Source organism: Mastigoproctus giganteus, chromosome 10 (genome assembly GCF_048544385.1).
Source record: "Mastigoproctus giganteus isolate SK-2022 chromosome 10, ASM4854438v1, whole genome shotgun sequence".
In the NCBI taxonomy this organism is placed as follows: Eukaryota; Metazoa; Arthropoda; class Arachnida; order Uropygi; family Thelyphonidae; genus Mastigoproctus; species Mastigoproctus giganteus.
The window spans coordinates 114,069,122-114,082,923 of NC_143584.1; the positions used below are offsets into that span (position 1 = coordinate 114,069,122).

The 13,802-nt window shown below is 35.4% G+C and overlaps 1 protein-coding gene across 1 annotated transcript in view; it reads right to left on the minus strand.

The window, feature by feature from the left end:
- The window catches only part of bor (ATPase family AAA domain containing bor), a 232,496-nt gene that overhangs the window by 112,809 nt on the left and 105,885 nt on the right, over nucleotides 1-13,802 (minus strand). Inside the window, exons 6-7 of the mRNA XM_090383719.1 lie at nucleotides 12,948-13,017; nucleotides 3,859-4,071 (exon numbers count right to left, since the gene is read on the minus strand). Coding sequence (XP_090239845.1) covers nucleotides 3,859-4,071; nucleotides 12,948-13,017 — 283 coding nt within the window. The remainder of the gene's footprint in view (nucleotides 1-3,858; nucleotides 4,072-12,947; nucleotides 13,018-13,802) is intronic.

Sequence of the window (13,802 nt, forward strand, 5' to 3'; positions counted from 1 at the left end):
ATGTAGTACTTTACATTTGTCAATGTTAAACTTCATTTGCCACCTCGAAGCCCATCTGCTCAACCTTTCCAAATCCTGTTGCAGCAGCATAGTGTCAGTAGTGTCCTTGACAACCCTGCCAACCTTCGTATCGTCTGCAAACTTGGACATTAAGCCTGATATACCATCATCAATATCATTTATAAATACAGAAAACAATAAAGGCCCCAATACTGAACCCTGAGGGACTCCACTAATAACATTAGTCCACGATGAGCAGTGTCCATTGATTACCACTCTCTGTCTTCTCCCCCTCAACCACCCCTTTATCCATAGCAGCAACTTGCCTCCAATGCCACACTGCTCCAATTTGTGCAGCAGTCTTCCATGTGCAACAGTATCAAAAGCCTTTCTAAGATCCAAGTATATAATATCAAAGTTATTCCCTGCATCCAGTTCTTTTGTGACTGCATCATAGTATCCAATCAAATTGGTCAGGCAAGACTTCCCCTTAACAAAACCATGCTGTGTCCTAGCTATAACTGAAGTCTTGTCCAGATGATCCTGCAGTGCTTCTTTCACCAGTGCCTCCATTAATTTTCCGGGAACAGAAGTTAAACTCACAGGTCTATAATTACTTGTGTCAGCCTTTGATCCCCCTTTGTGAATTGGGGTCACATTTGCACATCTCCAGTCAATGGGTACCTCCCCTGAGTCCAAGGAAGCTCTCATAATTATGGCTAAGGGTTTGCTTACCTCCTTTGCTGCCTCCTTTAATATAACTGGATAGATCCCATCCACCCCAGGTGCCTTTCTTGTGTTTATCTTCAACAATTTCTCCTCCACTTTGCTCTCAGTTATTACAAGATTCTCTAGCTTACTGCTAGAGTTGAATACACCTCTGGCATTCCCCTCGCTGAATAACTCCTCATGTGTGAATGTCGATGCAAAATATTCATTTAGTTTGTTAGCTACCCGAGCAGGGTCATCAACAGTTGACCCATCGATCTCAAGTGGACCAATCTGATTCATCCCCTTCCTTCTAGAGTTTACATAAGTAAAGAACTCTTTGCTGTTTTTCTTCGCATCCCTTGCCAAGGATCTCTCGTAATCTGCCTTCGCCTGCCTAACCTCCTTTGTAACTTGGTTACAGATCAACTTGTATCTATCATAGGCGTCCGTGTCACGTGTTAATTTGTATGTATCCCATGCATTTTTCTTCTCTGCCATATGCCTATGGCAGAGAAGAAAAATGCATACGTATGGAAATATATATATATATATATATATATATATATCCATACGTATGGAAATATATATATATATATATATATATATATATATATTTTTTTTTTTTTTTTTTTGGATATTATTTATAGTGCCCTTGTATGTCAAAAAAATAAGAAAGAAATATTTCCTAACCCTACCAATTGTACAGCCAATTGGTATGGAAATATATATATATATATATATATATATATATATTTTTTTTTTTTTTTTTTTTTTTTGGATAAAAAGACTGTTTCTAATGATGTTTTTTGATCTTATTATATAATAGTGTCATAAATAAGAATAAAATTTGAAAGTTTCCCATTGTAAACTATTTCTTGCCTTTTTTTTGCAAAAATATTGACTTTTAAAATAAAGACAACCAAGCACATATTGTTGTTACATTTTTTGTGCCACTTCCTATTTAATCAGCTATTTCATAACATTAAATGATTTTACTTTAGATTTGTTAATTTGTCTAGTAGACATGCCTGGCTAAGACAAGTTTAGGTCATAGTTTCTTCTGAATATGATTGCTGTACACAACTCTAGTAATGTAAGTGTACCACAAAACTGTAGAAAAAAGTGGCTAGCCACAGTAGACTTTATACAGAGTGGTTGATCGGCAGTTAGAAGACTCCTCACACTGCACATGTCAAAACTGCATACTGTTGCAAATAACACAGCTGTCCTGAAATATCAACTAAAAATTAATTTTTTCACAGCAAAATGGGGATTATCAATATTCTTCACCCTGTTATCAATACTTGTACATCATCAAAAGAACCATTAAGGAAGAATCTTACCCCTATCTCTAAAGCCATGTAAACAGTATACCACCGCAGAAATTCTTGTCTGATGGTAAAAGCAGGTAAAACTTCCAAATATTTTAGTATAGCAAAAGCTACATGGTATATGATAAAAAGACTAGAAAATCAAGAGCTATCTTGTCCTTTATATATTTTGAGCTAGCTGGATTTCAACTGTCATAAATAAACATTACTATCTTAGTATTCCAGATGAAGCAAACCTCTTTGTTCACAATTCACCATAGGATGCATCACTTTTAAAAAAATAACATCACTGAAAAGCTAGTCTAATATTTGTTTAAAATATGAGGCACTGTTATGAGAGCCTGTTTAGAGACCTACTGGTCTTCCATTAGATAATGGGTGGGCTCAATTAGCAAACCTTTACTGATTTGGAATAAACATAAAGCAGTTCTGGTAGTTGAAATTCTGCTAAAATCATAAATTAATTAAAATTTATGTTTTCCCCACAATTATAAATTTAAAACATTAGTAAAATAGGCTATAAGTTTTGCTATGATAAAATATTCTCATTTTTAACTTCTTGATACCACATGGCAATATAATTAATACAGTAACTACTTCATTATTCACAAATCATGGCTACTCGCTATCTGATGAAAGACCAGTAAGTCTGAACCCAAGCTGTAATAATGGTGTCTCATAAAAAAAATAAAAACAAAACTTAGAAACATTCGTATCCTTGAATCACTTTTTGCTCTCTTATTTGTTATATGAGACACCATTATTACAGCTTCATTTCAGACTTACAGGACTTTCATCAGATAGTGAACTTGATTAGTAAACCTCTTAAAAGTTGTGCATAATGAAGTTCTGTAATAATTGCATTAAGAAGTTAAAAATAAGAATATTTTAATGTAGCAAAACTTATAGCCTATTAAACAGATTAGTAAATTTATTTACTAATGTTTTAAATATATAATTGTGGGGAAAAACAAATTTTAATTAATTTATGTTTTTAGCAGAATTTCAATTTAATGCAAATCAGTAAAGGTTTGCTAATTGAGGCTGCCCATTATCTAATGGAAGATCAGTAAGTCTCTAAACAGGCTCTCACAACAGTGCCCCATATTTTAAACAAATATTAGACTAGCTTTTCAGTTATGTTATTTTTTTAAAAGTGATGCATCTCACAATGAATTGTGAACAAAGAGGTTTTCTTCATCTTGAATTACTAAGATAGTAATGTTTATTTATGACAGCTGAAATCCAGCTAGCTCAAAATATATTGAAGGACAAGATAGCTCTTGATTTACTAGTCTGTTTCATATACCATGTAGCTTTTGCTATACTAAAATATTTGGAAGTTTTACCTGCTTTTACCATCAGACAAGAATTTCTGCTGGTGGTATACTGTTCACATGGCTTCAAATATAGGGGTAAGATTCTTCTTTAATTGTTCTTTGATGATGTACAAGTATTGAAAACAGGGTGAGGAATATTGAGAACTCCCCACTATTTTGCTGTGAAAAAATAAATTTTTAGTTGATATTCCAGGACAGCTGTGTATTAAGAAAAGAGCGAAGAAACCACAGAGAGAGAGAGAGAGAGAGAGAGAGAGAGAGAGAGAGAGAGAGAGAGAGAGAGAGAGAGAGAGAGAGAGAATATTAATCAGCTGATGACTGATTCAGAAAATAAGAAACTATAAATATAAGCAATCGACAGTTCAGCTTTTTGATATGTTGAATTCAAATCACTTCAAAACTTTTAAATTCATCCTATGTTTATAATATATCTTTCAAAAATAAAGATTAAAATGTCAATTTTTTCCATTTCCCACCTTTAAGATGACACCCTCAAGTGCATCAGTTGGCTTACTTCTAACCCGTTTGAAAGTTGTAATGGGATGTTTCACTGCTTCTAATAATGTAAGTCTGGAAGTTTCTCGCACAAGGGATGGTTTACCTAACCGAGATTCAATATACCTTCCTGCAACCCCAGTAGCCATCTTAGCAGAGTAAATACCAACAGCTGCAAGAGTTATGCCACCAACCTGGAAATGGATTTAATAAATCATTAAAGTCTTAACAGCATTAGTAAAAATATTAATGTACCTATTTTAACAGTACCTTTTGCTAATATTTGTTTTGGGAATGGCATGTTATAGGTCAAAATGTAAATCAAAGTACTAAAGGTATATCAAAGTAGCATATACCATGATTGCTAGAAAATTGTAATGTGAATATATATATTGCCTGATTAAAACTAATTAAATGTCTATTTCTGCAGGGTTATATCTTCAGTAAAAGTGACATGGTTATAAATACCTACATAAGAAACATGCTGTGAATAAACATAACTATTTATACATACTGAGTGACTATTTTATTAGGTAAATAAAGTGGTCACACTCATTCAAGACACTGTGTGTAATGCCTCCCCCCTTTTTTTTGTATGACATAGCAGAAGCGGTGTTATGAAAAAAGACCCACACTAATCATTACAGAAGACAATGGCAAATGGGTGGAGATTAGAACTGCATGCAACGATTTGATAACATTACAAAAACCACAGACTATGTCAACAACTTTATGGTCATGTATTCTAGTTTTGCTCCTAGTGAAACAGACCATATGCTCCCCTTAACCAAAAATTTGAAATTAAAGAAAAATAATGGAGGAGGCATTCTATAAAAAAAAAAAAAAAAAAAATGCAACAATTCAAAAGCCTGGTCGGCATGCCCCCCTTATGATGCCTACCATGCCACCCCCTTAAGATGATACCTGGATATGCCACTGTCCAAGGCTAACTATAGTGTGCAGCTCTGCAGTTCATATGTTGCATTCAGGGAGAGTCTGCTGGAATAGCAGTGTCTGGAAAGATAGTAGCAGATCCCACACGATTCTGACTTTGGGCCATCTGTGTAAACTAGCAAGAGGTATGAATTGTCAGCTCAGCTGCTGCTGAATATAGCTGCAGGTAGACAGGTGGAGTATCAGACTTTACATAGTTCTTAAGGGAAAAGGTGCATGCTAGAATGTTAGCATGTCAAGGTGGAAGTGTTTGCCTTGGTGTTTGGGCAACCTTGTCTACCATAATATGCAAATCCTAAAGTAGCTTCTGGAAATGGATACCAAAAGGACTGGCAGTTTGAAGGGTGTTGTACAAATTTTCCCATCGCAGCTGAAAAATGGATGTCCACATAGGATGGTCTGGCAGGGATTTCAGTTTTAAAGCATACTTTAGAGATAACTGTTTCCATCACAGCAATAAGGTTGTTCATTTACTTCCATGTATAGGCTCAGGACATGAGATGTTCAAAATGCTCCAGTAGCACTACGGACAGGAGTAGCACTACTCCTGTTGATGGATGGAGTTCAGCCTTTGAAGTACACTAATTCTTGCTGCTGTGTATACCTGGGATCCATAATCTAGTTTAGATCACACAAGTGCATAGTAGATGCATAATAAGGTGCATCAGTCTGCACCCCAAGATATTGAGAGAGCATGGAGAATATTCAGTCCCCTCGTGCACTTTGTACAGAGAATTGATAAAGGCCACAATATCCAAAATATCCACAGTTAAGAAATTTGTCAAAAGAAGATCCACAGATACAGAAAGAATGTTATATTTCTATTCTAATCATTCAATCAACATAAAAGAGAATATAATCAGATTCCTCACTTAAAAGAACCTCACACAACACTAGAAGCAAAATATTCGAAAAACCATAATAATATAATACAAATTACTGAAAACAAATAAAATATAAACATTGCATCTGCATTGAGGAAAGAATGAAACTTTTGGTGATCTAATATATGACATTGTGGTGGCTTTCCATGGAATCTTTATTTGTATAATGACCACTCTTGTACTATGTGAATATTAAGATAGTTCATTTAGCTATTAACTAAATCACTATACATTAAGGTAACATTTCACTAAAATCACAAATTTGATGGACTGTGGTTGGTCCATACCTAGATCTAATATATGGATGGGTCTGGCAAGGTTCCCAAAACATTACCTTAATGTATAGTGATTTAGTTAATAGCTAAATAAAGTATCTTAATATTCACATGGTATATGAGTGGTCATTATAGAAATCTAAATTACTAGTGATCACTTTACAAAAACTTGATTATTCAGATATATGTACAAGTGAAAAATTTTTTTTATTTCTGCATACAAGAAACCTCTTATTGCAAAATTCAAAGAGAACACTTCATTAATTATTGCTAAAGTAGATATAAGTATGCATGCTATAACTAAATTTATTAACATTTTCACTGCTGGCTTTACTGACAACTTTTTTTGACCCAGGATTGAAAACCAAGAGACTGAGTCAATTTGGATTGGAAAGGGCAGAAACATTTTTGGACTTTCTTCTCACTATGGCTGAATTAATCAGCATCCGGCAAAGGTTCTTGACAAAAATATTCAGATTTCCTTCTGTAAAACTGGGAGAAAAAATTCTAAAAGTAGGGTGGTTTCCCTCAAAGTGGATTAAAATCCGATGCCACATATTTGCATTAAGGAAGCAGTGAATGGGCTAATTACATGACAAGAGGAAGTAGATTTATTTATCACAAAATTATAAAATAAATAACTTTTCAAGCATTTCATCACTTTTATTTCATTAATCTTATTCGAAATAGGATTTAATTTCACTTTTGGCTGAAGATAAAATATTTTTGAATTTAACAATAATCTCTTCCTGGATGCAACATCACTCAAAATATCAGATCCAAAAACAATATGTAATATTATGGTCTCAAAATAATCAATTATTACTATAAAATATTACATTAATATATATATATATATATATATATATATATATATATATATATATATATATATATATATACAGGGTGATTCACTACCAGTGCGACAAACTTGCAGGTGTAGGGGGCACAAAGACGAATCGGAATCACATAGCATTGCAGGGTTCGAAATGCCTTCGTCATGTGGTAGAGGACATTGAACGGGAGGTCACGTGAACAGCGATCCCGCTGGAAGTCAGCATTTGTGAACAGTTTCTGTTGAAGAAACCAAGTAGCAAAAGTCCTCCGGAGTGGATAATCCGCAAGCTCCAATGATTGGACGCGTTGCAAATGGTATGAACTCATTTGGTTTGTTGACAGTATCCTCCATACAGTGGATTGGGAAATAACCAATCGTTGGCCTATCGCTTGAGTACTCGTACTCTGATTGCCTTCTGCAAGACGTAGGACATTCTCCTCATTGTCTGGTGTTCTCGTTGTTCCCTCTCGATTCATGGTACCTCTCGTGAAACAACCAGTCTCACGTAACCTTCTGTGCATACGTGCGAAAATCGCATGATGAGGAGCATGCCTGTGTGGGAAACGTTCCTGGTACAGGCGCAGAGCAGCTCACCCTTTACAGTCCGCAGCTCCATACACGAGGTGCATGTTGGCCAGTTCAACGTTTGAATACTCGTTCATCCTACTGCCTCGGGAACCGGTTCGCAAATGCTGACTTCCAGCAGGATCACTGTTCACGCGACCTCCCGTTCAATGTCCTCTACCGCATGATGAAGGCATTTCGGACCCTGCAATGCTATGTGATTCCGATTCATCCTTGTGCCCCCTACACCTCCTCCTACTGTCGCACTGGTAGTGAATCACCCTGTGTAATTATATATATACACCCTTCTAACAAAAGCCAAGAGAGGCTCTCTCTGATTGTAGAAAACTGTATGTGATTACAAAAAAAAATACCCACACATTTTAGCCTATAAAATAGAATTCATCATTACAAATGTAATCAACATTTGTTTACAAATGTAATCACCTCTGAAACTAAACAGTTTCAGAGGGAAAACAATATGGAAAATGCTTGTTTGCAAGAAACAGAAGTCCAGAGGTGATACCAAGCTAAAGAATTACCTAAGAGGCATAAACACTGACTGACAGCAGCTAACGTGCCTTGAGAACTGGTTATCTAACCATACCATCAGATACTAGAGAATCTCAGTTTGGAGCTGCATACCATAAATTTCTATGTAAGACCAGCCCACAAGCCTTTGATAGCAAAACATATGAAGAGAATCAAGTTAGCATGCTGCTGCAAGGCATGTGAAACTTCGACTGTGGATATTAATGGAAATCAGTCCATGTAGCAAACAAGTCGTGCTACATGCTCTACCAGTCTGACAAACATATGGGTATGGAAGATGCATAGAAAATGCTTACTATTTGAAAGTGTTGCCCCAACTATGAAACTGGGAGAAAGAGAAGGTGACATGGTTTGGGGATGTTTAGTATTAATCAGGTCAAATGATGAAATAATGTAAGGAAGCAAACTACATCAGCAAAAAAAAAAAAAAAAAAAAGAACTTGAATTAACTGCAATGTAACCATTTACATAAAATAACAATCCAATTCCAATTTGAACCTTGTCAGAGACACTCTACCTCCAACTATCTTGGGAAGCAACTTACTTCGATGATCAACAAGGGTGGACTTTATAAGAATCTAACCTTCTTTCCAAAATTTTATATTTGTGTCTCTTTCTTCTTGTTTCCCCTGCTAATGTAAAAACATTTCCTCCATTCATTTTGTTTATTCCTTAACCACCTCCCTCAGATCACCCCAGAGGTGTGTCTTGGCTCCAGTCTCTGCAGTCTACATTATTATTTGCCATATGGTGCAAGGAAGCCAGAGGCTTTTGCTCACCAGTCAATAAAATAACATTTATAAGTTACCCTGAGAGAGAGAGAGAGAGAGAGAGAGGTAAAAGGGAATCACCAAGAAAGAGAAGAATGATAAGATCCAGCTCAGGACCCTGGTGGTACCAAGCCTATACTCACCAGATGTGAGCCTTCTAAAATGTTTTCCACGGGAACAACCCTCTCTAGAAATTATGTCCATTTCTAGGTAAGATTTCCAGACCTCAATACAATATTCCAAATGAGGTTTCGCTATTTTTTCATTAAGAGGAATAATAACTTCCTTCTCCATGGAGACAAAAGTCCCACCGATCCTTGATAGTACACCCTACATGTTCTTGTGCCTCCTCCCATTTGCACTGCAAGGAAAACTTTATTATCTGCTTTATCATAATCTTTATCCTTAAATTTCTCATATCCCAAACCACCTCTAATTGTGTCTTCTAATCTATATGTCAGACTTGATTTCTTTTCCCCAAATGCAAACAAAATCTTACATTTAGGAAAATTAAACTTCAGTTTCCATCTTTCAGGTCATAAGTATAACAGAACTAAATCATTCTGAAGCAGCATAGCCTGGTCCCAACTGTTAACAATCCTACCCACCTTTAAATCATCAATAAACTATGACAGCTTTCCCTGATCCATTATTATCACTGATTAAAAAAAACAAGAGAGAGAGAGAGAGGGGGGGGGGGTCCAACACTAGTGGACTAATGTAGCAAGTGGAACTCCACTTGCTACAATAGCTTCTCATGGGGAACCAAATCAAAGGCTTTGCTAAAATCTAGGTACACAATACCGAAATTGCTTCCAGCATCTAAATGCTTACTGACTTCACCATAATAATTATCCAGGTTTGTCACACAAGACTTGTCCTTCACAGAGCAATGCTTTCTGTGTCCCTTCACAGCTTCATTCTTATCAAAATGTTTCTGTATTGTATCCTTAATCACTGATTCTATTATCTTACCCACTACAAAAGTCAAACTCTCCAATTTACTGTTACTCATTTCCCTCACATTCACTCCCATTTAAATGGGTGAAACATCTGCACTTTGAGTTCAAAGCAATTTCCCAGTGTCTAATGATGGTCTCAGTAATAATCCTAATGGTATGATGCACTTCATTTGCATCATTCTTTTACATAACTTAATCCACCTGCCCTCCCCCTAAGAGCTTTACTTTCAGTCCCGATGGTTTTTCTGAGGTGCTTCTCACTGTATCATTATGTCATAATCTTACAACAATCTGACTCTACTACTTTGTATCCCCTTGATCAAATGTGTTTTCAATGATAAAAATGAATCTCAACTCATTGAAACAACAAATCTTTCTCACATCCTGTTCCACTTTATGCAGTGACCTGTTCTGGGAATACTAATTGCTATGGTGGCCAAAGCAGAAGTTTCTATTATAGTTAAAAGAATCATGAGAACATTGTGTTCAACTGGGAAAAATAGTCAAGAAACATAAGAGATAATTCAAGAAGCCTACAGAGCCAATGCTTTAAAAAGGTTGGAAGTATTTTTTAAGTGGTAGAAACATTTAAAAGTGAAGTTATGGTGAAGGACCAGCAAAGAAGTAGCCAATCAAGCACTGCTGTAATAGACACAAAGGTTGCAGTAAACAGTTTGTATTTTGTTAAAACTTGGTCAGCACACATTTTTATACGGTTGTTTGAAAAAATATCCAAAATGAAAGAGAAGCAATAGCATCTTTTGAAGGATGATGCAAGCTCTCAACCTGCTCCCTAAAAACTTCTTCATGTGCAAATGTAGATGCAAAATATCTATTCAGTTTGTCTGCTATTTTTCTTTGCATTCTTTGCCAGAGACTTCTCGTAATCTGCCTTAGTTTGCCTGATGTAGGTTTCTGATCCCTTGATAATTTATATACATCCCGGGTGTTTTTATTTTCTGCCGCTAGTCTTATCAGTTCATTTGACTCCATTTACTTCTAAATCTTGAACTGTATCTCTTAGTTGGTATAGAAAACCTAATAGCTTTTGATTACTTCCCTGCTTTGTGGAGATTATAGGGAGCAGAATAAATCGTAAAAATAATGATCCCTCAATTGCTGTGATGTGGTATTACTAGTGGTATTGCCAATTGATCAGCGGTTATAGCTGTCTAGATATTAGAAACTGTATCAGCAACCTTGTTTGGTCCATGTGGTTGATGTTGTTCAAAACATACCATTTCATTAGTATTTAAAGATTTTCACAGTTTTTTTTTTTTTTTATTTAGATGCCACTCTTGCAATCATATACTTGTTTCATGGCTTTCATATATGGCTCCTTGCAGAATTTATAATACAGATATTGGTCAGTGGTGACGATCGTATCCAATAGCTGATGAGGTAACTTAAAGAGTTTTAATAAAGGGTAAGTATGACTTGTCAAGTTTCCCTACATTCTTTACATGCATAGAGATAAACAAGAATTTCTGTGCACATGTGTTCTCTCTCTCTCTCTCTCTCTCTCTCTCACACACACACACACACACACACACACACACACACACACACACACACACACACACACACACACACACACACACACACACACACACACACACACACACACACACACACAGAGATTTAAGCTTAAACCAAGATGGAGCATATGTTTGCTTTAATAGTTCTTGGTTCCTCAACTTGAAGGCTTTAATGATTTTAAGACAGGCAAACCCTCCTCCACTGGCATCTGAAAGTATGCAGTTTTCTTAATAATATGAAAAAATAGACTGGCGATGAAGATACATCATAATCCAATGAAATCTACCTTGATATGTTCCTGTAATGTTATGTAAAATACAATCTATGAAAAAGCTAATACACAGAATGAGAAATCAAATGCAAGATGCATAATGCTTTTTATATTACAAATGGACTGTTGTTGAAGTATACTAAGAGCAAACATCCAAAAAGAAGATAACTATTACTGTCATCTATTACTACAGCAAACCCCCGCTATTCGCGGTATCTGTATTCGCGGTTTCGCGTATTCGCGATCGCCGATTTAATATAAAATGAAACCTAAAAAATGTGAATTTTAAAGCGCCGTGAATATTTTCCGCCATAAAAAAACATGGGCGTGGCTAAAATTATCTTTCCCGGTCAAAACATCGCTCAGTGGGTGGGGGAGAGGGGTGACAAAATCGCGAGCGTGAATGTTTCTCGCTAATCCTTGTTCAATATGTGTTATGCGCTTGTTATGGAAGGTTTCGTCGTTTGCTTTTAATTTATATGCTTAGAAATTGAATAAATTTATCAATTTATAAATTGATATGCTTAAAAAAGTGATAAATCTACCGTTTTGCAGTGTAAAACAGACTTTTTCGAGTGTGTTAACGGAAGAAAGTGACTTAATTGTGGACAAGTTCTTTCTAACCCCTACAAAAATATGACTACGAATAACAAGAGAAATGTGAAAATATCAAAGAAGGTGATGACATTAGCGAATAAAATTGAGTTATTAGATAAAATTTCTAATGGTGAAAGTGTCTCCTCAGTGGCAAAACATTATAAAATCAATGAGTCAACGGTACGATCAATCAAAAAATCGGAAGAAAAAATCCGCCGTAGTGTCCGTGAAAACCCGCTAATTGCTTCAAAAATTTGCTCTGTAACTTGTGATGTTAAATTAGAAAAAATGGAAAAAGCTTTAAATCTGTGGATAGAAGACCGAACTCAAAATAAAATTCCGTTAAATTCACTCATCATTCGTGAAAACGCAAAACTCCTTATCAACGCTTTAGCAAAACTGGTGATAGCACTGGCGGGATAGGTTTTTTAGCTAGCAAAGACGCTGGTTTGAAAGATTTGTTTGAAATTTCTAATAAATATTACATTTAATATTAAATTGTTTCTTATTTTCATTTCGATGCCATATGCTTGCATTTCACTATGTACTGTCTATGTACGTAGTCATATTATGAAGGTACATATAATACATACGTAGACAAAATTTTAGACTAGTTTTTCTTATATATTTCATACTTTGGAACGGAATCCCTTTATTACTATGGAAGCCATAACTCAGTATTCGCGTTTTCGGTATTCGCGGCATTTCTCAGGAACGTAACCCCCGCGAATAGCGGGGGTTTACTGTATTACTATAATCATAATAACTTTATGAAAGTTATTTAGAGCTGCATTTGCATGATTAATTTGTGAATAGCCCATATTTAGAATAAAAAAAAGAATGATACACACAACTATTACTTACAGCTGCTAAAACTCTTTCTCTATCACTGATGAAAGCCTGGAATCCTGCTCCTAACACTGATCCTGCAGTTCTATAAAAAGTAAATATTAGTTTACAAAAACTGTAACAAATTAATACTTGGAAAATTAACATTATTGTATATTATGAAAACTTTAACTCTTAAATTAGCTGCCAGAATGAAACTTGTGCCAAAATAAACCACAAGTGTTGTGCCTTCATGCAAATATGCATCCATTTTGATTGCAGTCAATATATGATGTTGTAAAAGGAAAAGCACAAGAAATGAACAACTGATCGATGTTGGCACACCAATTAAACTATGGGCTATTTAAATTACAGCTGGGATTTTGCTTAGCTTCAATTGCACTGTCTAGAGAGTGCTATAAAGGTTGTTGTATATGTGGTTCATAGTTTTATATATATATCCTTTACATAAGTTTAAGTTATTTTATGAAGTGTCTGGAGAAGCCAGTGCTTTGTTTCAACTGCTTCATGGATTATAAATAGCTACAGTGAAATATAAAGTGAAGTTGAGTATGTAATAAAGCTAATATACACTAAAATATTTTCTTGCAAAACCTATGGCAATTTTATTCAAAAACATTTGTATGCTTGTTTTTTTTGGCACAAGCAATTAAGGCTACACTTATTTGTGTTTGTAAATTTGCATGTATTCTACAGTCTCTTTGCCTATTTTTCCAGATGAAAACCATGCAGTCCATTCTGGTGGCAAAGGCTACATGATTTTCCCCCCGTAATAATTCAGCCATAGAGTTAAAAAAAAAAAAAATTCACAAAACATAAACCATCTTGCTGGGATTTGAGTCCAGGTCTTTATCACATGGAGTGGAAAGA